Raw genomic sequence first — 27,271 nt, forward strand, 5'->3', positions numbered from 1 at the left:
GGGGGAGAAGATCGAGATGGTAATTGCAACAGCTAATACATATAGAATTTCACTGTGTTGATGTCTCTTTAAGGATTTTATATGGAGTATTTCATTTCACCTTTCCAACAGACCTAGGAAATAGAAACTATTATACAGGGAGGAAAACTGAGGACAGAGAGAAAATAACACCACACAGCCCATAAACTTCATGCTATATCACCTATGTTCCATTTACCTTCTTTACAGTTTAAAGACTTTGCAGGCTGTTTTGCATACGCCATTTCATCTTCATACTAATGCTGAGAATATCATTCCAAAATCTTTGCTTGTCTATTGACATTACTGTGTAGAGACTGGGTATGTGGTCTCTGGAGCTAGGCTGTTGTGTGAATATCTTACTGAAGTATATGTAGTAGTTTACAGATGGGAAAGACACGTGGTACAGGAATCCAATGTACTTACAGTAACATAGATTGTAACAACTATCTTTCAGAACTGAACCTATTAATAGTTTGTTTTCTCCCTAGAGTTCTCTTAATTGTATTCTTTATATATCTTGAGCCACACATGCATGAAACTGTTTTCAATTCTCTGCTTACTCCACTAGCTAATCAGTCTCTCCTTCAAAGTTTTCCATAATCTTCGTTCATTAGATCCCAGTGCCATTTCTTCCCAAAATAAGACAGCGTCTGAAACGAGGTTCTTTTTGAGAAATCTGTTTGGATTAATGCAGAACTAGGCTCACCCTTATCTTCTGCCTTAAAAGTAATTGTGAAAATAGACTTCTCCTGTCTGCTGCTATTCAGCTCAAGTCTGTCTCAGTAACTGCGAAGAAGCTAAAAGGAAGAATTCCAATCAGACAATGGCGTGCTGCTGCTGCTGCTGCTAAGTCACTTCAGTCGTGTACGACTCTGTGCGACCCCATAGACAGCAGCCCACCAGGCTCCCCTGTTCATGGGATTCTCCAGGCAAGAACACTGGAGTGGGTTGCCATTTCCTCCTCCAATGCATGAAAGTGAAAAGTCAAAGTGAAGTTGCTCAGTCGTGTCTGACTCTTAGCGACCCCATGGACTGCAGCCTACCAGGCTCCTCCACCCATGGGATTAGACAATGGCGTAGATTCGTATATTTCAGACCCATTTTCTTGTGAGTCCTTGTCATGAAACTTACCGCTGTCTACTGAAACCTACATCATGAGTAAAATGTAGGCAAAGCACCAGGACTCTGCATACATTAGCAACTGCTGTGGAAGGAAAAAAAGAAAACTAAAATTCCTCTGCTTGCTGTGTCCAAGCCCTCTGAAACAGGAGATACTAGCATACATAGCTAACGAGAACCTGAAATGTGGTTCTATCAACCTTGAGAAATGTCGTAACTGAATTACATGCCAGGTTTTGAAGACTAGTATGGAAAAAATGTGCAAACTACTTCATTAATATTTTATATTGATTACATATTGAAATGATCATAATTGGGCTATGTTGGGTTAAAAAAGTACATTTTTAAAATTAAACACAGCAGATTTTTTTTTTTTTTTTTTTTTACTTTATCAATGTAGTTATTAGGAAATTTTGATTACATAGTTGGCTCTCACTTTTGGATCACGTTATATTTCTAGCAAACCACGCTGACCTAAATACTAAAGAAAGAAAGTGTTAGTCACTTAGTTGTGTCTGACTCTTTGTGATTCCATGGACCAGGCCCATCTGTTTGTGGAATTCTCCAGGCAAGAATACTGGAGTGGATTGGTATTTCCTTCTCCAGAGGATCTTCCCAACCCATGGATTGAACCTGGGTCTCCCACATTTCAGGCAGATTCTTTACCATCTGAGCCACCAGTGGAGCCTCTAAATGCTGAGGACCTGGAGTTTTTCTTGGGTAGGCATGTCAAGTTGAACAGTCGCGAGCCCCTGCCTGAGATGAGAATATGCATTATTGAATGTATGTAGTTTTTCTTTTTTTTTTTTCTTTTCAAACCCTTTTGTTTCTCGTCTAAATATACATAACTGCACAAACAGAAAAAGGACATCTTTGTAAAGACTAGAAGAGACAATTGGGACAACAACCAATAATGAGGGGAGATTAGAAAAGATTAGGTTAGATTAGATTTAGTTTAAGATTAGATTAGATTTAGGTGCAAACTCAAGGATAAATGAAGAAGATGGAGAAGGAGAAGGTCCAAGTCCTCATCCTTGAAAGAAGTCAGCTTGATGCTGCTCTCCTGTTGAAGGGGATAGGCTTTAAGTAGATCTGGCTGGCCTCCCACTTCATCATGCATTCACTTTACTAAATACATGGTTATATCCTTTTTCTCCAAAGAGCACTATGTGACTCTAGAAAAGGTACACACATTTAAGTGCCATTGTTCAGGTAAATGCTGCCACTTGGAGCTATAATGTAAATTTTTCAACACTAGCAAATGCTCACTGCAGAGATTCGGTGGTACTGTTGTAGCACTATTAAGAAGACTCCTCAAGCAATTTCTGGAACAAAATAACCAGAATGTTGGGGAAGCAGAAATTACATTAATTTTATTTTTGAAAATTATCTAAGTCCACATTGCTGAAATTAATCTCTTCCAGATATGCCACATCTAAACATTTATAAGAATCAGATCATTGATTTTTTTTTTAAGATACAGTTATCCAACATCAATGACAAACTGTGTTGTATCTTTCAGATTTGTTTCATAAAATAATTATGTCAAACTTAATTCCCATTGAAATGTTATGACCCCAAGCATCTAGAAAAGCAAAATTTAAGCATTAATTTAATAATCTATGATACAGAAGAGATTGATCATTTAAAAAGCACTGTGATAGAGTTGGGATTTAATAAATTGATGACAAGATAGGAAAAGATTATGAGCTGAAAGTTATATCAACTTTAACTTTCTGAGGTTTACAAGTTGTGAAATTAGTAAAGACCCTCCAATTAAGAAGGAAATGCTTGGGAGATGTTAGGAAAATGGAAACTGGCATAATTGCTGTTACATTTACTATTTCATTTTCTTGTTTATAATAACTCCTCATCAGATGCCTAGCACATTTCTATTTATCAACTAGATGTTGGGATGGGGGGTTAAATACAGCATTAAGGGCAAGTGGCTATGGATAAGGGTAACTTTTAAGGCACAGAGAAAGCCAAGATACAGTCACAGTTTTTATGACTATAAATGATCTCCTGACAGGTTAAAAACTCATTGAGGAAATACTCTCAAGATATAGATTAAAATATAAAATACCAATGAAACAAATGCTAAAGACAAAGGACTTGTGTTTTCTTACAGCAATTAAAAAATGGGTTGTAATGTTTCAGTATTTTTTTTTTTTTTAAAAACTGACTAAAATTTGGACTCAAGTGTGAACTTGACAACTAAGTAAGGTTTATGGCTCTAAGGGAGATGAAAGGGAAAACTTTGTAACAGGAAAAAGTGAATGTTTGGATTTCTAGTGGTGAACTGGTAAGGGACTCTTTGGGAAGAAACCTTGCTCGGTAGCATTTGCTGGTTTCCTGTGTCACCCTGGGGGGATGGCAAGCGGGGTGAGAGGAACACAGGTCTTGGGAGATGCACACAACTGGCCTTGGGGGAGTCAACCCAAGCAAAGCATCGTGTGATGAAGAAAAAAGCATAACATCCATGTCTCTGACACTAAAAAGCAAATTCCAGGAGACAGTGAAGGACAGGGAAGTCTGGCGTGCTGCAGTCCAAGGGGTTGCAAAGAATCAGACATGACTGAATGACTGAACAAATGGAATTCTAAGAGATGAAAGTGGACAAGTCAGTTAAGACAAGGGAAGGTGGCATCGGGGCAGCTCTTTGAAGAGGTTGAACTAAGTGCAACCTCTTACTGAATCACTGAGGTGGTCTGACTGAAAGAGGAATGGGTGATGATGAAGTGTGTGTGTGTGTGTGTGTGTGTGTGTGTGTGTGTGTGTGTGTTGGGGGTGGGAAGTGGAATTAAGGAGGAGAATGTAGGGTGGAGGTAGACATTCTAGACATGGAGTCATTTAACCAACGTGAAGGAGGTCTGGGTGAGAAGGAAAGACAATGCCTGGAAAGGGAAAGTTGGAGAGGGAATGGTGATGCATGAAAGTTTAATGGAGGAAGAGTGGTGAGCAGGGGAGAACAGTGATTCTAATGTTTCACAGAGTTAATGGGAATTTCAGAGGCACAAGGGGAGACAGAAGGAAGAAAGTGTACATTTAGGAGACCCACATGGCAGTGTCCTCAAATGGGGTCACCGAGTCGAGGGAAATCAATGAAAAGACGAGGGTGGAGATTCTGGATTTTAAGGGCATCATCCTTTTGACAACAAAGGATAGAAAATAATAGCAGTATGGGAAAAAAGACGTGAGAGATAACAGACCCGAGGAACATGCAAAGAAATGAGCATTTCAGGAAGAACGATGGATGAGGTATAAGATGCCCATGATAGGAATTTCTCTAGGGCACAGTGGTGGTTTGAACATGGTGTATCTGAATCCCAACCACTCTGAGATGGAATATCTTGAACAAGTTATTTTCCCATCTAACGCTTAGGTGCCTTATTTGTAAGATGATTCTTTAATAAAATACCTACCATGAAGCTTAAACAGGAAAGAGGAATGCCTCGCTCATAATAAGTAAGCACCATGCACCAGTTAAGCAGCTGTAGTTACTGTGACAGCAGTAGTAATAATACCAGTATCATTAGCAGTAATAGCAGCAGCAGTAGTAGCTTGACACTTGTTTAGTTGCTCGGTTCTATCCAACTCTTTGTGACCTTATGGACTGTAGCCCTCCAGGCTCCTCTGTCCATGGGATTATCCAGGCAAGAACACTGGAATGGGTTATTTCCTTCTCCAGGGGATCTTCCCCACTCAGGGGTCAAACCCCCATCTCCTGCATTTGCAGGCAGACTCTTTACTGTAGAGCCACCAGGGAAGCCCCAATATGCTATTCCTAGGACAATTAACATCAGAAACATCTCATGAGCTTGCCACACCTTACCCATATAATGAAAAAAATAGAAAAGTATTCATTATGGAATATCACTCAGCTATAAAAAAGAATGCATTTGAGTCAGTTATAGAGCAGAAGATGAAACTGGAGCCTATTATACAGAGTGAAGTAAGTCAGAAAGAGAAACACTAATACATATTATATTAATATGTATTAGTATTAATATTAATACTAATATTAATATTAAAATTAATACTACATTAATACATATTAATATGTGTATTAATATACATATATTAATATGTATTAGTATTAATATGTATTAATACATATATATTAATGCATATATATATGGAATTTAGAAGGATGGTAACAATGATCCTATATGTAAGGCAGCAAAAGAGACACAGATACAAAGAACAGACTTTTGGATTATGTGGGAGATGGCAAGGGTGGGATGATTTGAGAGAATAACATAGAAACATGTATATTACCATATGTAAAATAGTTGACCAGTCCAAGTTCAATGCATGAAGCAGAGCACTCAATGTTGGTGCTCTGGGACAACCCAGAAGGATGGGGTGGGGAGGGGGGTTCAGGATTGGGGGACACGTGTGCACCCATGGGTGATTTGTGTCAATGTATGGCAAAGACCACCACAATATTGTAAAGAAATTATCCTCCAATTAAAATAAATAAGTTAATTAAAACAGACAAAAGTATTCATTATATAGCATACACTAAAACACAAACATACTGATGGAAACGATACACTTTGATATGATGACTTAAGGCTGTGAATCTGCCTGCTTACATATATGGATTAAAAAGTCAGATCAAAACCACTATGAGGGAACATTTCACACCAGTCAGAATGGCTGCGATCCAAAAGTCTACAAGCAATAAATGCTGGAGAGGGTGTGGAGAGCAGGGAGCCCTCTTACACTGTTGGTGGGAATGCAAACTAGTACAGCCACTATGGAGAACAGTGTGGAGATTCCTTAAAAAACTGGAAATAGAACTGCCTTATGACCCAGCAATCCCACTGCTGGGCATATACACTGAGGAAACCAGAATTGAAAGAGACACATGTACCCCAGTGTTCATTGCAGCACTGTTTATAATAGCCAGGACATGGAAGCAACCTAGATGTCCATCAGCAGATAAATGGATAAGAAAGCTGTGGTACATATGCACAATGGAATATTACTCAGCCATTAAAAAGAATACATTTGAATCAGTTCTAATGAGGTGGATGAAACTGGAGCCTATTATACAGAGTGAAGTAAGCCAGAAAGAAAAACACCAATACAGTATACTAATGCATATATATGGAATTTAGAAAGATGGTAACAATAATCCTGTATATGAGAGAGCAAAAGAGACACTGATGCATAGAACAGTCTTTTGGACTCCGTGGGAGAGGGAGAGGGTGGGATGATTTGGGAGAAGGGCATTGAAACATGTATAATATCATATATAAAACGAGTTGCCATCCAGTTTCGATGCACAATACTGGATGCTTGGGGCTGGTGCACTGGGACAACCCAGAGGGATGTTATGGGGAGGGAGGAGGGAGGAGGGTTCAGGATGGGGAACACATGTATACCTGTGGTGGATTCATGTCGATATACGGCAAAACCAATACAATATTGTAAAGTTAAAAAATAAAATTAAAAAAAAAAAGTCAGACATGGTTCTTGTAATAAACTATAATGGAAAAAGAATAAAAATGTATAATATATACAAATAGATATAACTGAATCCCTTTGCTGTACACTGGAAACTAACATAATATTTTATATCAAACACACTTCAATTTTGAAAAGGCAGTCATGAATTTGAGTTTTAACTCATCATGTACTATCTTTGGAAACTTTGGAAAATTAAAATCGTGCTTCTTCATCTGTGAAATGAGCATGAACATTCATTATTTCACTGAGGTCTTATGAGAATTTAGTGATATGATTCAGGTAAAACACTCCAAAAACTTTCTGAATTACATTAAGAAATCAATAAATGTTAAGTTAGGTGGGCTGCTGTCCATGGGGTTGCAAAGAGTCACACAACTGAGCACACACACAAATGTAAGCTACACTATTATTTTTGACATCATAAGGTGAGTTTTTCTTAGAAAAGTCAAAACCTAAGAGTGAAAGTATGTTCTTTCCTGAAGTTACTGGATCACGAAAATAACATCACAGAAAAGGCTGAAAAAGGTTTCTAAAAAGAAACTGAGTCCAACCTTGTACCAAACCATGAAGAGGAACACTTGGACTAGAGCATTCCTCTATGGTCTGTCTCCAAATAAGAGTTTTGAAAGAGCCTTTCTGTGATATAATTTAATTATCAAGGAACATCTGCCATTCTTAATGAGAAAAAAGATTAAAAAAAAAAAAGAAAGAAACTTCAAAGAAGACCAAAAAAAAAAAATGTATACTAAATCTTAGACTGCTATGAGAAGTAATTAAAATGTGCAGAATTCCACAGAATTTCGGAAATAGGATGAAGAAAACTTGGTATTTAAAGAATGCATCTGTATTTGTTACTGACTTTATAGGGTCCAGTCATCATGTTTTCTTGATGAGGGCAAAAAAGGAGAGTAAAAAGTCTGGCCTAAAACTCAACATTCAAAACACTAAATGGCATCATGGCATCTGATACCATCACTTCATGGAATCAGTGACAAATTTTATTTTGGGGGGATTCAAAATCACTCCAGACAGTGACTGCAGCCATGAAATTAAAAGACACTTGCTCCTTAGAAGGAAAGCTATGACAAACCTAGACAGCTTATTAAAAAGCAAAGATCTCACTTTGCTGACAAAGATCCGTATAGTCAAAGTTATGACTTTTCCAATAGTCATGTACAGGTGTGAGAGCTGGACCATAAAGAAGGCTGAGCGCCAGAGAATTGATGCTTTTGAACTGTGGTGTTGGAGAAGACTCCTGAGAGTCCCTTGGACAGCAAGTTAGATCCAACCAGTCAATCCTAAAGAAAATCAACCCTAAATATTCAATGGAAGGACTGGTGCTGCAGCTCCAATACTTGGTCACCTGATGCAAAGAACCAACTCACTGGAATAGATGGTGATGCTGGGAAAGATTGAGGGCAGGAAGAGAAGGAGGTGACAGAGGTGAGACATTTGGATGATATCACCGACCCAATGGACATAAGTTTGAGCAAACTCTAGGAGACAGTGTAGGACAGGGAAGCCTGACATGCTGCAGTCCACGTGGTCGCAGAGAGTCGAACCTGGCTTAGCGAATGAACAACAATGTGGTTTCTTAGGTAACTTATAATATCGCTATTGGGAACAGAACAAACTGACATGGAAAGACCCAGCATGCCGTATCTTGCTTTTGCTAAGTGGAAATTTTCCCAACATCATTTCCAAAGTCACTTGTTCAATCCAGGTGGGAGCACATCACGCCCTCCCCACCCAGGCACTTACCTCTGCAGAATGGGGCTGGGAAGTCCCAGGAGGCCCCGTTCCCAGGGCTGACGATGCAGGTCAGGATGGCGTGGCCCTCCAAGACGTAGCCAGAGAGACAGCTATATCGGATCTTGTCTCCTATGTTGAATCGTGTCCCGTGGAGGACTCCCTTCAGGATTTCCCCAGGATTTCCACATGTGTGGCTGGGTAAAACTATTGGGAAGAAAAACAAAAGAGAAAGAAACATAAGTTAAAGGAAGATTTTCTACTGACATCAGTCTATATCACAAAACATAGACCTCATTTGAATTACTTAAGTTATCAAATCTAGCTATCTTAATTTTGCCTAAAATGCAAGTAGCGAAATGGATTCATGTTGTATAAAATCTACAATTTTGTTCTCCTGTAAAAATATATGTGTATGCATGCACACTCAGTTGTATCTAATTCTGTGCAACCCGATGGACTATAGTCCATCAGATGCCTCTGTCCATGGGATTCTCCAGGCAAGAATACTGGAGTGGGTTGTCATTTCCTTCTCTCTCCATATATATATAGATAGATAGATATAGATATATACACACACACATACACACACACACATATATATGATATATAATTAAATGGATTTTGTTAAGAGGAAAAAATACAGTTCTGCTTAGATTCAATTTTCTATATGATGCCTAGATTATTTTCCTAATAATGAGATTCTACAATCCTATAGAATTAGCAATTAGATAATATAGCAGAATATAGATAGCTGAAAAAATCGTTAACAGAAGCACATGAATGGATATGCATGCTATATTTTTCCTTATTCCCCGAGACCAGCACTGCCTGACACACACCAGTAATAAATGTTCAATCAGTGTTTGATGGATAAATAACTGAATTAAAGAATAAATTAAAAATCTCATTTGCTAATCTATCAGACTTTCATAAACATTGTACTGCTATTATATTCCCGGCCATCTGTAAGGCTCTATGCATTTAGAGCAACTGACTGACAACAAAGTTTCAGGTGTAGGCTCTGACAAAGCAGGCACTGTCTTCATCTGTGTTTCAACAAGGCAGCCCTGGTTCCGGTCTTGCCTGGCCTTCTCACTGTTCCCACTGACAGCACTCTCTGTTTAGTTCAGCTGCTTTCCAACCACATGGACATGATGCTGTTTCATACTCATAGAACGAAATTTTGAACTTGACTGAATAGACAAAGTGGAGAATTGTTGGCTATTGTTGCCATATTTCTGGTTATATTTAGCATATCATCTGTAAATTAGCTGCTATGATGTAGAATTCAAATAAGCAAAGGATCCTACTATTTAAAAAAGAAATGATTTACAAATAAAAAAATACTTCCAAATGAACAAAACTGTTCTACTTCTGTATCCTTTTTTTTTTTTTTGCATTAGTATAGGAGCATACTTTGCAATATATATATATATATATATATATATATATAAAATACAGAGAAGTTTTTCTTTTTTCTTTGTTTGTAGGCTGAGAGATAAACAGATCTTTCCCAGTAAATGGGGACGAAATTTCATTTATTTCAAAGATTAAGTTTATTTTTATATAATTTAAATACATATGAACTAAGCTATTTAGAAACACTTACAAAACAAATGCCATAGTTTAAATGTTTAATGTTATTAACATGCTTGTGAAATTATTACTTATGTAGTCAAAGTTTGCACACCTCTAGTTTTTAGAAAATAATTTCTGAAAATAGCCTTCAAAAAACTGTTTGATAACGTAATAGAAAATAATTCAGTATAATCTATAACCATCTTTGTTGTCTTTTATAAAAAAGAAATTCTGTTTTTAAGCCTGCATTCACTATCCCAAAGGCAATAAGTCTATTTTTAAAATGTTGTTTAAAAACAATTTTAACTTTTTGGAATTTGTCTATGACTTTCAAAGGCAGAAAATTTCCAATTCTATCTTGGAGAATCACTTTATTTTATGCCCTGGGATATCTGTCAGCCAGCCTAACTTAGGGTTGTTACAATCAGAGACAGTCGTGAGACCTGGGCTGGCTGAAACTGTATCACAAATGGAGAGAGAAAAGGAAAGGGGGTTTGGGGAGATATACTAATATGAATGCTTTTGGCATTTGTTCAGAATGAGAATTTTTATTTCAATCGATCTTATTTTAGGAAAAAAGTATTAACATTTTAATGTGAATAGTGTCAATGAGTGAATAGAAATTATTAAGGATGATTTAAAACATTTACTTCTAGTTGCAAACAAACACAGAAATGAAAACATGCCCATAATGTTACAAAAGCATCAGTCGTTTCATTAAAACATTACAAAAATATCTTAAATTGTGAAAAATGGACACAAATTATAATAGGTCTACACCAAGATATACAACTCAGGCATGCAGACAATGCCAAGATGTGAAAATCCAGTGGCTGGGAAAAACTAATTTAAAATAAATAAATTCAACTCTGTTGTCATTTCTGCCAATTTCATTTGAACTAATTTTTGAGCCAGTTTCCCTGAAGATACCAAATGTCTCTGGTGTCTCCCGGAGCAATGAGGACACATTAAGTATTTAGTAAATGTTACTGAGCTGACTTGGACTCTCCATTTAGTTTGCTTTAATCATTCCTTGAAGTCATGTGCACCCTCTTGCAGATGCTTCAAGAATGGCATTCCTACTAGGGAGGTGGGAAGGGGCACCTGGTGCAGACACTTGTCAACGTGAAAGAACGCTGAAAGGAGCCCTGGGCATGGCTCTTTCCTCTTGTGGCAGGCTTCCATCCATCGGACCCCATGGAGCCAAGTCTGCACACCCGGGGCCTGAAACCTAGGCTGTCATTCCAATTACACTCATGGAAATCCCCTCTACGATACTTCTGCTTTGGCGAGTACAAACGGTCACAAGTCAGTGACTTCGTGAGGCTCTCACATTAAGCCTTAGACCTAAGCATTTCAATCATTAAATGGATGCCATATCAAATCCCATTTCAGAAGACACATGGAAACTTGCAACTAAAAATACAGTATTTATATTCATCACAAAACAGGATAAAAGGCTGGTGAACAGAAGCCTGCAATTCATCAGGCACAGCAGCATTTTTAGCAGGATGTGCACAATTAAGGAAATTTCATTAGGTGTGTTCATGTGGAAACTGGGTCCCCCAGGGTGTATGTCAGACAATTTGTTTACACTCTATCTTTCCTGGAGTCTCACTGGAGCTTAAGGAAATAAAACTCCAAATACCCACCTGACACACAACCCTGAAAATAAAAACCAACAGTATGTGGTGTGTTTGTCCACAGATTGCTTGTCCTGAACTCCCTCCTGCGACCTTCGGGAAGGATTTGAACCACCTGATTATACTCATATTCAGAAACACTTTTAGAAGTCAGATGTTCAAGTCTTGAAACCTGCCATTTACCCTCTGGACTGATTCTCTGAGCCATGGCCATTTGGTGGGACAAGAAGGTGCAGAGAGAGCAGATACGCACCAAGAGCAAGGAGGGGTCCTCAAGTAGCGGGAGCAACCATTTAATGTATCCACTGCCAAGCTCTCCTTGTCCATGTGATGAACCACATGTGGGGGACATGCTGTGAAGATATTATATTATTCCTGAAAATTTACAGGCTCTGGATGAGAAGAACTCAAAGAGGAGTGAATTCTAAGCAGACTTCAAGGTGGAAAGCTGTAAGGTTTGGCCAAATTAATACAGAAAGATTATTTTTAAAGAAAGGATGCAGTTCTGGCAAATGGCTATAGAAAAGGACCCAGCATGGTGGGTTATGGGAATCGGTGTCAGAAAAATGCATGTTTCTACTCCAGAAACACACCTATAAGGTTGGACAAAGTCTCAGTCTCTATGTCTTGATGAGAGGAATGAAAAGCAAAACCTAGTAATGGGTGTGTTAGGACACATATATGATGTAAAGCAGAATCAATAGCTAGCTGGGCACATGGAACAGAGGAAGCACTCAATAGATATATTAGCAATTTCAAATTTACTTTCCCAGTTCTAAAGCACCACGTGGACTTCAGAGAAATCAAACAAATTTAAAAGTATGCAGGGGTTCTGATAAATACCAATTTCAGAAACAATAAAACCAGAAAAAGTCTGCTAGAGTCAATGTTGTCATTAAAGTAAGAACACAGTCATTAAAAGGGGAAGCAAAAGAGAAAGACACTCCACTTTTTAGCCACGTTAATTCTTCCTTATTCTTGCTCTATTTTAGTAATAATCAGTTACACACAGCACATGTGATGCGCTAGACACTGTTTTAAGTGGTTTACATATATTAACAGTATATATGAAGTACCATTATTATCCCCTTTCATAGAGGAAGGTACTGTAGCACAGAAAGGTTAAGCAACCTTCTCACGGCCACACAACTGGCGAGTACTGGTGATAGGGTTTGCACATGATGGATCCAGAATTTCTGCTCTTCAGCACTACAGTAAACTACAAGAAACTGCTGTCATTGCAAAAAGCAAGAAAAATGATAAAATGCCATTAAATCAGCCATGTTCTCGGTAGAGCTTTGTTTGATAATAGTAACAGGAATATAAGGATTAGGGAGCGTTACGATATTTCCCCATGTAAAACTGAAGGCAAAATGATTACATAGCTTTTAAAAAATACATTTCAAGCTGTCAGGTAAATTTGCAGGATGGGACAAAGGGACTAGGCGGGACTGGGTAACAAAGTTAACACAAGCAAAAAGACCAGTTGGCAGATGGATTTGAAATCTAGGGGCTGGATTTTAAAAAGATTTTGAATAGCAGTTTTAAGACATTATAAGCCTGTAAGAAATGAGAATACAAAAATGCTTGTTGCAAAATGATGCTGTGTGAAATAACTGTGGGGAATGCAAGGAAGCATGTACGGTCAGGTGACCCCTGGGATGAGCTCACGGTCTTTAATTTTTCTGGTTGATCTTTCACGGGTATATATCTTTAAAGAAGAAGTTGTCTTCACTTCACTAACCTGTATCTATGAGCAGTTGGACCTTTACCACCCCAAACAGCACAGGCATCAATCTAGATATGCTGCTGCTGCTGCTAAGTCGCTTCAGTCATGTCCAACTCTGTGAGACCCCATAGACGGTAGCCCACCAGGCTCCCCCGTCCCTGGGATTCTCCAGGCAAGAACACTGGAGTGGGTTGCCATTTCCTTCTCCAATCTAGACATAAATGACTGTAAATCTAGGACCAAGGAACTAAGAATGAACTACTGAGGAAGAAACAGCCACAAGAAGAATTTATGATGGTGACCCAGGAAGAGAGGCCATGAAGGCCACGGATGTGGGAGAGTAAGTTTACTTGTGAACGTGAGTGTCTTGTCATTCTCTCTTCAGCAACTCCATGAATGAACCCTGGAGTCAGCAAGAAAAGAGGGAAGGACCAGAAAAATGCTAAGTTTCCTCTCTAATTTAGAGAGTAACAATGGAGGGGATATAAAAGAAAAATAACTGGGGGCCAGACATAAATCTGCTGAAATACCAAAGTTAATGGGAGGAGGGGGTTAATTATTAAACAAAATGGAAAAATAGCCAAAAAGTTAAAATCAAGATCAGAGAGCCTGGGAGTCAAGCTGAGAAGCAATCATGGAAGAATATGCCTGGTAATATCCACAGTTGAAAATTAAGCATAAGTGATTGACATACAAAACAAGCATAGCAATAAGTAATAATACCAGGGGAACTTTCCATTATCACTGAATTACTGAACAGAAACTTGCATGTACATGACTTTTTTCAGGTAAATTTACATATACTCCCACCACATGGTGGATCCCAGATTCTCCCAAAAAAGACACAAGCAGATATACAATTTTTATGATCATCTTTATTCTTCTCAAAAGTAAACTTTACACTCAGCAAATGGATGTTCAGCCACTTGCAAGTGTCTCAGTATTTCTATAAGGTAAAGAAAAAGATACTGAAACAAACATTACTACAAGCCCTCGCAGATTATCATGTTGACGAGAGCAAAGATGCCAGCAACCACTCAAGAACTGACTGAAATGACCTCTGTCTTATGCCAAATGCTGCTCCTATTTACTCTCTAACACATGATAACCATGTAACAAGGATAATACAATCTGTTCCAAAAGTTAAATATTATATTAAACACAATGAGGGGTGGTTAACAAAACTAAATTAAAGTGACCCTAGAAAACAATTCTAAACTCTTTCTTAGTCACTGTTCATTTCATTAATTTAAATTAAAAAAAATAATCTCACTACAATATTTCTTTGGCTAAGTTGGAGTAACAATGTTTAATGAAATTTGAAAAAAAAAGTCAAAATTTGTTATTGCTTTAAATTACTTTTAAAGCCTCGGGCATCAGTCATTGTCGGATCATGATTCTGAGGGATAGGAATCAAGTGAGAGTCCTTAAATCCTCCCCAGCAGATTCCCTGGAGAGGGCAGGGATCCCAGGTATAGGAGTGGAAACCCAGGGAGAGACTGATGGTCTTCCTGAGTTGAGGAGGCAGAGATGAGAACCCAAATGTCAGGGAGGCTGAAGTTTACAAGGGAGCCAGGGCTCCAGAGACCTGCAGAGCCCCTCCTGAACATGGTGGAGTGCTTACTAGTGCATGTATGTAAGAAAATGACCAAGGCTAATGGAAGAATTACTAAGGGATTGGAGGCAAAAGTGCCCAGACACTCTCATGGCTGAGCAGAATACCTGCTCCCAACAGTGAAAACAGACACCTTCATGGCTCAGTGGACAGAATTCAGAGCATCAGATCCACAAACCTGCAAATAAATGAGCTACTTAAAAGCTCAACTGAGGTTCCAACTTGACTTGCTCTTCATGAAGTCTTAGAAAGTAGTATTTGTAAGGATCAAACTGTCCCAAGAAGTTTAACAACATACAAAAAATATTTGGGGGAATACAAAAGTATCTAGCATCCTCTAAATTAAGATTCACAATGTTTGGGGTCCAATTAAGCATGATAACTGGCAAGAAAATAAAATTCATAATGAGGAGTAAGAAGAATAATAAAAAAAAATAGCCAGAAATGACATAGATGGTTGAATTAGTAGACAGCAGTATTAAAACAGTTACTCTAATTGTATTCTTTGTCTTGATGAAAGTGAAGATCAAGCACCTTAACTAGACATGGGGAAAAAAGGCAGAAACTGTTAGACTGGAATAAAATAAGCCAATGATACACTAATGCCAAAAAAACACACTTTAAAGGTGCAAAGAGACAAAAGAAAATGAAAAATACTAATAAAAATTCTTACATTAATCAAAAGAACACTTAAGTTCCTATGCTAATATCACACACAGTTTTAATGCACAGAGGGATGTCATCTAATGTTAAAAAGGTGGACACTCCTAGACATTTATGTGCCTAATAACAAAGCTTCTAAATATATGGGCAAACACTGACAGAATTACAAGGAGAATTTAATAAAACTAATTATAGTTGGGATTACCAAACTACTCTCTTAATTGACAGAAAATCACTAAGGTTATAGAAGCCTTGAACAAAACTCTCAACCAACATCTAATTAATTAATGGTTAAAGAGGAAGTCATACAAGATATTAGGAAATGTCTGAACTACATGAATTTGGCAATAAGGGGTTCATGATCCGAGCCACAGTCAGCTCCCAGTCTTGTTTTTGCTGACTGTATAGAGCTTCTCCATCTTTGGCTTCAAAGAATATAATCAATCTGATTTCAATGTCAACCATTTAGTGATGCCCATGATAGACCATTCAGTTATGACCTAAATCAAATCCCTTATGACTATACAGGGGAAGTGAGAAATAGATTTAAGGGACTAGATCTGATAGACAGAGTGCCTGATGAACTATGGATGGAGGTTCGTGACATTGTAAAAGAGACAGGAATCAAGATCATCCCCAAGAAAAATAAATGCAAAAAAGCAAAATGGCTGCCTGGGGAGGCCTTACAAATAGTTGTGAAAAGAAGGGAAGCCAGAAGCAAAGGAGAAAGGGAAAGATATACACATTTGAATGCAGAGTTCCAAAGATTAGCAAGGAGAGATAAGAAAGCCTTCCTCAGCAATCAATGCAAAGAAATAGAGGAAAACAACAGAATGGAAAGATTAGTGATCTCTTCAAGAAAATTAGAGATTCCAAGGGAATATTTCATGAAAAGATGGGCACAAGAAAGGACATAAATGGTAGGGACCTAACAGAAGCAGATGATATTAAGAAGAGGTGGCAAGAATACACAGAAAAACTGTACAAAAAAGGTCTTCATGACCCAGATAATCATGATGGTGTGATCACTCACCTAGAGCCAGACATCATGAGATGTGAAGTCAAGTGGGCCTTAGGAAGCATCACTACAAACAAAGCTAGTGGAGGTGATGGAATACCAGTTGAGCTATTTCAAATCCTGAAAGATGATGCTGTGAAAGTGCTGCACTCAATATGCCAGCAAATTTGGAAAACTCAGCAGTGGCCACAGGACTGGAAAAGGTCAGTTTTCATTTCAATCCCAAAGAAAGGCAATGCCAAACAATGCTCAAAGTACCCCACAATTGCACTCATCTCACATGCCAGTAAAGTAATGCTTAAAATTCTGCAAGCGAGGCTTCAGCAATATGTGAACCATGAAATTCCAGATGTTCAAGCTGGTTTTAAAAAAGCAGAGGAACCAGAGATCAAATTGATAATGTTTTTTTGGATCATCAAAAAAGCAAGAGAGTTCCAGAAAAACATCTATTTCTGCTTTATTGACTATGCCAAAGCCTTTGACTGTGTGGATCACAATAAACTGTGGAAAATTCTGAAAGGGATGGGAATACCAGACCACCTGACCAGCCTCTTGAGAAACCTGCATGCAGGTCAGGAAGCAACAGTTAGAACGGGACATGGAACAACAGACTGGTTACAAACAGGAAAAGGAGTATGTCAAGGCTGTATACTGTCACCCTGCTTATTTAACTTATATGCAGAATACATCATGAGAAATGCTGGGCTGGAAGAAGCACAAACTGGAATCAAGATTGCTGGGAGAAATATCAATAACCTCAGATATGCAGATGATACCACCCTTATGGCAGAAAGTGAAGAATAACTAAAGAGCCTCTTGATGAAAGTGAAAGAGGAGAGTGAAAAAGTTGGCTTAAAGCTCAACGTTCAGAAAACTAAGATCATGGCATCTGGTCCCACCGCTTCATGGGAAATAGATGGGGAAACAGTGGGAACAGTGGCTGACTTTATTTTTCTGGGCTCTGAAATCACTGCAGATGGTGACTGCAGCCATGAAATTAAAAGACGCTTACTCCTTGGAAGGAAAGTTATGACCAGTCTAGACAGAATATTAAAAAGCAGAGACATTACTTTGTCAACAAAGGTCCGTCTAGTCAAGGCTATGGTTTTTCCAGTGGTCGTGTATGGATGTGAGAGTTGGACTATAAAGAAAGCTGAGCACCGAAGAATTGATGCTTTTGAACGGTGGTGTTGGAGAAGACTCTTGAGAGTCCCTTGGACTGCAAGGAGATCCAACCAGTCCATCCTAAAGGAGATAAGTCCTGGGTATTTATTGGAAGGAATGATGTTGAAGCTGAAACTCCAGTACTTTGGCCACCTGATGTGAAGAGCTGACTCATTTGAAAAGACCTGATGCTGGGGAAGATTGAGGGCAGGAGGAGAAGGGGAATGACAGAGGATGAGATGGTTGGATGGCATCACTGACTCAATGGACATGGGTTTGGATGGACTCTGGGAGCTGGTATTGGACAGGGAGGCCTGGCCTGCTGTGGTTCATGGGGTCACAAAGAGTCGGACATGACTCAGTGACGGAACTGAACTGAACTGAATTACATGAAACTGTTTAAACAACAAGTCAAATTGTAGGATGTATTGAAAGTTATGCTTTTAGGGAGATTCACAGCACAGAGAGTTTATATTATGAAAAGAAGAGAGATCTCAAACAAATTACTAAAAAATGGAACATGAGCAACTGAAGAAGAAACTGAAATAAAGGAGTATCAAAGACAAAAGTAGACATCACTCCTCAATAAAGCTGTTTAAAATAATGCCAGTATATCATATCTCATGCTTCCTTTCCCCAACAAATACATTCCAAGTTGTTATTAGTGATCAGACAAAGATGAAGATGCCAAGATTCTGCCCTGGAGATAATTCAAAGTCCAGGAGCCAGCAGGGAAAAGAACAATCACCACATGGCTTCTTAAGAGCCCGAGCAGAGACTGCGTGCATCCTACAGGAATGAGGAGGAGCTGTGGATGACCGGGCAGCGGGAGAGACCTGCGGGAAGGAAAGAGCACTCCCTCTGTCTCCGGCTCCCTCTCCTCTTCAAGTAGACTGCTGGAAGGAAAGGGTCTCCAACAGGGACAACATGGAGCATGTAGACATGAAAAGCTTTGGGAGGAGGAAATCTGGAGGAAACATGGGGGAGGCAGCCTCTGGAGGCTGCTGGGTGTCCATCGTGAAGAGGTGAAAAGACTGCAGAATTGTCAAACTGAAGTTATAAAAACAAGTGTGTTTTGTAATCTTACCAGAGGAGGGTTATGTAGGTGACGGTAGTACACATTTACTTCTGTGCTTCAAGTTACAGTTTTAATTACCTTAAATAACAATATTTATATCATGCTGCACATCTGGGTCAAACACTCAGACACTTAACCTATGCTACTGCTAATTCCCCACAAAGGGATTGTTTTCCAAATTTGTCTGTAAATAAGATGAGAAACTTGGTGGAGGTAACGCAGATGAACCCACACCTGGGGCATGTCTACCACCATACTGCTTGTGGTGATATAATTGATTTGCTTTTAAATAGGAATGTGATAGAAATAATTTGGGGGTAGTTTAATAGGAGAAAAAAAAAAAAAAAAAAGCTTAACAATAACCCTGTATACGAGACAGCAAAAGAGACACTGATGTATAGAACAGTCTTTTGGACTCTGTGGGAGAGGGAGAGGGTGGGATGATTTGGGAGAATGGCATTGAAACATGTATAATATCATATATGAAACGAGTTGCCAGCTCAGGTTAGATGCACGATACTGGATGCTTGGGGCTGGTGCACTGGGACGACCCAGAGGGAGGGTACGGGGAGGGAGGAGGGAGGAGGGTTCAGGATGGGGAACACGTGTATACCTGTGGCAGATTCATGTTGATATATGGCAAAGCCAATGCAATATTGTAAAGTAAAAAAATAAAATTAAATAAATTAAATAACCTAAAAAAAAAAAGCTGAAGAACTAGGAACAAGGATCTTGTCCATTCTTCCCCATTAGCTGTCTGCCTCTGTGATATCATATTTTATTTTCTGTTTTAACAGTGAGAAGCAGGGAGAGAGAGGGATAAACTCATCAATTACATTAAGGTTAGGATTTTGCACAACTGCTGTTTTAGAACGTATGACTTTTGATGCCTTTCTCAACACCTCTTCCTGTAAAGTGAAAAATGCAAATGCCAAAGGAAATTTGGAGAAGTAACACAACATTTAAAGATTAAATAAAACATAAGCATCATTTATTATTTCCTTCCCAGGGCATGGTCTTGAGATACAGAAAATCCCATCCAGTTTTTTTTTTTTTTTTCTTTTCTAAACTCTAATAAGATTCTTCTTTCCTCCCTCTCTCCCTTCCTTCCTTCCTATTTTTCCTCCTCATTTTATTGAGATATAATTGACATTCATCTCTCTCTCTCTCTCTCTCTCTCTCTCTATATATATATATATTCATCTCTATATATAAGTTGAAGGTGTACAACATACTGATTTGACTTACACTCATTACGTAGTCATGTGACGATGACCACAATAACTTTAGTGAACATCCATCATCTCATATAGATTAAAAAAAAAAAAAAAAAGAATTTCTTGTGATGAGAATTCTTAGGATTTTTAACTTTAAGAATCCTAACTCCAGACTCCAAGGTTCTTAGCTATATTGGGGCTCAGCTAGATTTAAGGGCAGAGACCCATCTCTGAGGGCAGGGACCCCTCCACAGGGAGGAACCTGGCAATTTCATTCTCCAGGTGATTGTACCCAATTGGCCGAGTCAGGAGGCCTCCCTTCATCTCAGCCTCAACCTTTCCTCCAGGGAAGTAAGCAGAGTCACAGCCTGGCTTCCTGGGATGCTGGGCCTGGACACGGGGGCTGGGCGTGGGTGCTCTACCTGGTGGGGCTGGCACAGTCACAGTTGGAGGGGAGGTGGCAGAGGTGGGCAGAGAAAGGCGCTGAGCTGCAGGGAAGTTGTGGTGAAGCCTCAGCCTGTCCTCCGGGGAGCTCTGGGCTGGGATTGGTTTGGGGACTGTCCCAACTCAGAGTGAGAGACCAGAGCCCTTCCAGCAGCACCGCCCAGTATGAGATGTGGATGCCTCCCCGCTCTTCCCAGACAAGTGCCCCTTAGATGTCCAGCTATGAGATGTGCTCCCTGGACAGGTGTCACCCATCAGCTCCCTCCAACCAGAAGCAATTCCTGCAGACCTCAGCAATGAAAGGTCTAACTCTTTGTGTTTGTACTTTTTATTTCACTGTGGGGTGTGAAACTAGTCATATTTACCATGGAGTTCACTGAGGTGTTTTTTAGTTCAGAGAATACACCTAAATCTTCAACTGTACAAGAGAAGCTATTACCAGACAACTTGTGGGTTCAGAGTATCCTGTGGTGATAAGAGAAGTTCATGGTCAAGAAACGATGAGGTCTTCTTAGTGATGCCAGCCTGGCCTTGGAGGGGGTCGGGGCCAGAGGGTCTGGGACCAGGGTAGACAGTGGATGAAACGTGTTAAAATTAAAGAAAATAATTTTTAATCTCTGTAAAACCTAAGCTGTGTATTTAAATAAAATTATAGGACATTATTTTAAATTATGTCTACTTTCGTGTCCAGGGATCTAATATACTTGATCTGAATAAAGGATCTCAGAAACAAGAAGCAGGATGAGGTCTTTGATTTTTTCCCAACTTTTCTAAAGGAAGAGCATCCTTTCAGGGGTAAGCAGATAAAAAGCCTATCATCTGTGCATGATAGGAGCAGGTTCAACATTTCAAGGACACTGTAATTTAAGAGTGTTGCATTAGTGCTCATCAGCAGAAAGTGCCAGCAGTGGGTGGAAGCCACTAGCTTGCAGCCATAGGACAGGCTCCTGACCCTGGACATCTAGCTGAGTGCAAGTAAGAGAGGCGAGCCTAGAAGAGCCAGGGCCCTAGGAAGCAGCCACCATCATGGCTCCAGTATGAAAAAAACTCAAGAAGATTCATGCTACCAATGCTGCCTTAGAAAAAGAGAAAAATAACTTCAGGAAGAGGACCATAGCAGAACTAATTTTAAGGAGACAACCTAGAACTCAAAAAATAACAATAATTTCCAAAGACCAAAACTAAACATGAGAACACAAGTGACCTATAAAATACAAAGACTGAATTACACACACAGAGGTGATTTTAAATATCACAAGAGAGATTTTCCCATATCTTGATCACACACTTTTGTTCCAGACTCTGTGAACTATTTTACTGTTTTTTTTAATTTAATATTAGGGTATTTATAGCTATAATCATGTACACACACATGTGTATGTCTTAAGTCATTAGAAAAATATACGTCTGAGAAATTAAAATCTAGTACATTAGATTTCTGAACACAGAAGTAGATATAATTTAAAATAATGATCCATAATTTTACTTAAACGTATAGCTTAGGTTTTAAAGAGGTTAAAAATCTCTTCCTCTAATTTTATTATATATTTGTATAGAAAATAATAAAAGGAGTTTCAGTTCAGTTCAGTACCTCAGTCATGTCCGACTCTTTGCAACCTCATAGATTGCAGCTCGCCAGGATTCCCTGTCCATCCCCAACTCCCGGAGCTTACTCAAACTCATGTCCATCAAGTCAGTGATGCCATCCAAGCACCTCATCCCCTGTCATCCCCTTCTCCTTCTGCCTTCAATCTTTCCCAGCATCAGGGTCTTTTCCAATGAGTCAGTTCTTTGCATCAGGTGGCCAAAGTATTGGAGTTTCAGCTTCAACATCATTCCTTTCAATGAACACCCAGGACTGATCTCCTTTAGGATGGACTGGTTGGATCTCCTTGCAGTTCAAGGGACTCTCAAGAGTCTTCTCCAACACCACAGTTCAAAAGCATCAATTCTTCAACGCTCAGCTTTCTTTATAGTCCAACTCTCACATCCATACATGACTACTGGGAAAACCACAGCCTTGACTAGATGGACCTTTGTTGGCAAAATAATGTCTCTGCTTTTAATATGCTATCTATATTGGTCATAACTTTTCTTCTATGGAGCAAGCATCTTTTAATTTCATGGCTGCAGTCACCATCTGAAGTGATTGTGGAACACAAAAAAATAAAGTCTGTCACTATTTCCACTGTTTCCCCATCTATTTGACATGAAGTGATGGGACCAGATAACGTGATCTTGGTTTTCTGAATGTTGAGTTTTAATCCAATGTTTTCACTCTCCTCTTTCACTTTCATCAAGAGGCTCTTTAGTTCTTCTTCACTTTCTGCCATAAGGGTGGTGTCATCTGCATATCTGAGGTTATAGATATTTCTCCCAGCAATCTTGATTCCAGCTTGTGCTTCATCCAGCCCAGCATTTCGCATGATGCACTCTGCATATAAGTTAAATAAGCAGGGTGACAATATACAGCCTTGATGCATTCCTTTCCCTATTTGGAACCAGTCTGTTGTTCCATGTCTAGTTCTAACTGTTGCTTCTTGACCTGCATATGGATTTCTCAGGAGGCAGGTCAGGTGGTCTGGTATTCCTATCTCTGGAAGAATTTTCCACAGTTTGTTGTGATCCACACAATCAAAGGCTTTGGAGTAGTCAATAAGGCAGACGTAGATGTTTTTCTGGTATTATCTTGCTTTTTCAATGATCCAGTAGATGTTGGCAATTTGATCTCTCGTTCCTCTGCCTTTTCTAAAACCAGCTTGAACATCTGGAAGTTCATAGTCTAGGTACTTTTGAAGCCTGGCTTGAGGAATTTTGAGCATTACTTTGCTAGTGTGTAAGATGAGTGCAATTGTGCAGTAGTTTGAACATTCTTTGGTATTGCCCTTCTCTGGGATGAGAATGAAAACTGACCTTTTCCAATCGTGTGGCCACTGCTGAGTTTTCCAAATTTGCTGGCATATTGAGTGCAGCACTTTCACAGCATCATATTTTAAGATTTGAAATAGCTCAACTGGAATTCCATCACCTCCACTAGCTTTGTTCATAGTGATACTTTCTAAGACCCACTTGACTTCACATTCCAGGATATCTGGCACTAGGTGAGTGATCATGCCATCGTGGTTATCTGGGTCATGAAGATCTTTTTTTGTACAGTTCTTCTGTGTTTTCTTGCCACCTTGTCTTAATATCTTCTGCTTCTGTTAGGTCCATACCATTTCTGTTCTTTATCGTGCCCATCTTTGCATGAAATATTCCCTTGGTATCTCTAATTTTCTTGAAGAGATCTCTAGTCTTTCCCATGCAATTGTTTTACTCTGTTTCTTTGCATTGATCACTGAGGAAAGCTTTATCTCTTCTTGCTGTTCTTTGGAATTCTGCATTCAAATGGATATATATTTTCTTTTCTCAGCTATTTGTAAGGCCTCTTCAGACAACCTTTTTGCATTTCTCTTTCTTGGGAATGATCTTGATCACTGCCTCCTGTACAATGTCATGAACCTCCATCCATAGTTCGTCAGGCTGTCTATCAGATCTAATCCATTGAATCTATTTGTCATTTCCCCTGTATAATTGTAAGTGATTTGATTTAGGTCATACCTGAATGGTCTAGTGGTTTTTCCCTACTTTTTCAATTTCAGTCTGAATTTGGCAATAAGGAGTCCATGATCTGAGCCATAGTCAGCTCCTAGACTTGTTTTTGCTGAGTGTATAGAGCTTCTCCATCTTTGGCTGCAAAGGATATAATCAATCTGATTTTGGTTTTGAAAACTGGTGACGTTCATGTGTAGAGCTATTTCTTGTGTTGTTGGAAGAGGGTATTTGCTATGACCAGCTCATTCTATTGGCAAAACACTGTTAGCCTTTGCCCTGCTTAATTCTGTACTTCAAGGCCTAATTTGCCTGTTACTCCAGGTATTTCTTGACTTCCTACTTTTGTGTTCCAGTCTGCTGTAATGAAAAAGAATATCTTTTTTTGGTGTTAGTTCTAGACAGTCCTGTAGATCTTCACAGAACCATTCAACTTCAGCTTCTTCAGCATTACTGGTTGGGACCTGGACTTGGATTACTCTGATATTGAATGGTTTGTCTTTGAAATGAACAGAGATCATTGTGTCATTTTGTGATTGCACCCAAGAACTGAATTTTGGACTCTTTTGTTGACTGTGAAGGCTACTCCATTTTCTAAGGGATTGTTGCCCGTAGTAGTAGATATAATGGTCATCTGAGATAAATTCACCCATTCCAGTCCAATTTAGTTCGCTGATTCCTAAAATGCCAATGTTCACTCTTGCCATCTCCTGTTTGACCACTTCCAATGTCCCTTGATTCATAGACCTAACATCGCAGGTACCTATGCAATATTGCTCTTTACAGCATAAGTCTGTATCTATCACCAGTTACATCCACAACTTGGCGTTGTTTTTGCTTTGGCTCTGTCTCTTCATTCTTTCTGGAGTTATTTCTCCACTCTTGTCCAAGTGACAGCCAAGAATTTATTAATTAGAAATAAAAGATAATGCATATGAAGGAGTTTAACAATTTCTAAAAGTCATATGGCATTATCTTTTATTTCTAATTAATAAATTCTTGGCTGTCACTCGGTCTAACATGATTGGAGTTTTCTTCTGTGTGAACCTGCACTTACCTTCTAAAACAGTCTGAAATTAAAGCTATAGACATAAGCAGTTTCAATTTACTGGGCACTGATATATTACTAATTTATGATATTCATATTCATTTGAACTCAAACACTTTCCCCATATTGAATTCATATAAACAGTTCAAGGCATATTAAAAAGAGAGTTTTTTGGAAAAGGTTAAAGCCTATTTCTTTGTACTGGACTATCATATATATTAATCAGATCAGATCAGATCAGTCACTCAGTCGTGTCCGACTCTTTGCGACCCCATGAATCGCAGCACGCCCGGCCTCCCTGTCCATCACCAACTCCCGGAGTTCACTCAGACTCACGTCCATCGAGTCAGTGATGCCATCCAGCCATCTCATCCTCTGTCATCATCTTCTCCTCCTGCCCTCAATCCCTCCCAGCATCAGAGTCTTTTCCAATGACTCAACTCTTCGCATGAGGTGGCCAAAGTACTGGAGTTTCAGCTTTAGCATCATTCCTTTCAAAGAAATCCCAGGGCTGATCTCTTTCAGAATGGCCTGGTTGGATCTCCTTTCAGTCCAAGGGACTCTAAAGCGTCTTCTCCAACACCACAGTTCAAAAGCATCAATTCTTCAGCACTAAACTTTCTTCACAGTTCAACTCTCACATCCATACATGACCACTGGAAAAACCATAGCCTTGACTAGATGGACCTTTGTTGGCAAAGCAATGTCTCTGCTTTTGAATATGCTATCTAGGTTGGTCATAACTTTTCTTCCAAGGAGTAAGCGTCTTTTAATTTCATGGCTGCAGTCACCATCTGCAGTGATTTATTAATACACAGACACATATATTCATATATATGTGTATACACACACACACACACACACACACACACACACACATAGAACTTGTGGACTTCAAGTTTCTCTGATTTCTGAAGACCTACTGTTGATTCTAAATGATTCAGTCATAAAACAGGACCAGTGTATGGACAAAATTAGTATGCAATGTGAAGATTATTTTTGTTTAAAATGCACCCCCCTTTCTATACACAGACACATTTTCTTTAACTTAATTCTTAGGTTGGGCAGAAGATGAATTAATTAACTGTTATCAAACTCTATTTTTGGAGCCTTTAAACACACAGGACCCTGTAGAGCTGGACAGGAAAGGAATAAAGAGGGGGAAGGGCCAAGAGAAAACCTGCTTCTGTCTGCACCCTCATTTCCCTCAGATCCCGGGCTCTCTTCTCACACACAAACCTTCCTTTCTGTGTTCCTCGGCTCTGTGGCGTGGCCAGCAGAGAGTGCCGCTAGGAGCCAAGATGTTGTTGTTCAGTTGCCTAGTCAGTTGTGTCCAACTTTTTGCACCCCATGGGCTGAAGCATGCCAGGCCTCTCTGTCCGTCACCATCACCCAAGGTTTGCCCAAATGCACATCCATTCCGTCAGTGATGCCATCCAGCCATCTCATCCTCTGACACCCTCTTTTCCTTCTGCCCTCAATGTTTCTCAGGATCAGGGATTTTTCCAATGAGTTGGCTCTTCATATCAGATGACCAAAACACTGGTGCTTCAGCTTCAGCATTAGCATCAGTCCTTCCAATGAATATTCAGGGTTGATACTGACTGGTTTCACCTCCTTGCTGTCCAAGGAGCTTTCAGGACTCTTCTCCAGCACCCCAGTTCGAAGTCATCGATTCTTTGGTGCTCCGCCTTCTTTATGGCCCAGCTCTCACAACCATACTTGACCACTGGGAAGACCATAGCCCTGACCATATGGCCCATTGTGGACAGTGTAATGTATCTGCTTCTCAACACACTGTCTAGGTTTGTCATAGCTTTCCTGCCAAGAAGCTATGGAGCCAAGTTAAATGGCCTTTTATTTGGAAATAAGTGCATCCTGAGTGGATTCCGGGCCCCTGGGTGACACCAGGGGTCTCTGGAGACAGCAAGTCTGCCTGGTCATACCAGTGTGATGGCCTCTCGTGCACACCTGAGTCCCATGCTGTCCAGTGCCCTGCCCTGTAAGGAATGCATTTACACCCCAGCCTGCCTGTCACATTCACTGCAGGTAGCCCCTGTACTGGGAGCGGATGTGGGGAGGGAAAGGAGAGAGAAAGAGAGAAAGACTG

The 27,271-nt window shown here is 39.5% G+C and overlaps 1 protein-coding gene across 2 annotated transcripts in view; it reads right to left on the reverse strand.

Moving 5' to 3' along the window:
* CSMD1 (CUB and Sushi multiple domains 1) overlaps window positions 1-27,271 on the reverse strand; it is a 2,064,317-nt gene that overhangs the window by 1,059,063 nt on the left and 977,983 nt on the right. For both annotated transcript variants that reach the window (XM_059882319.1, XM_024986326.2), the window contains exon 4: window positions 8,383-8,577. In XM_059882319.1, coding sequence (XP_059738302.1) covers window positions 8,383-8,577 — 195 coding nt within the window. The remainder of the gene's footprint in view (window positions 1-8,382; window positions 8,578-27,271) is intronic.

The sequence above is a fragment of the Bos taurus genome, chromosome 27, assembly GCF_002263795.3.
Source record: "Bos taurus isolate L1 Dominette 01449 registration number 42190680 breed Hereford chromosome 27, ARS-UCD2.0, whole genome shotgun sequence".
Lineage (NCBI taxonomy): Eukaryota > Metazoa > Chordata > Mammalia > Artiodactyla > Bovidae > Bos > Bos taurus.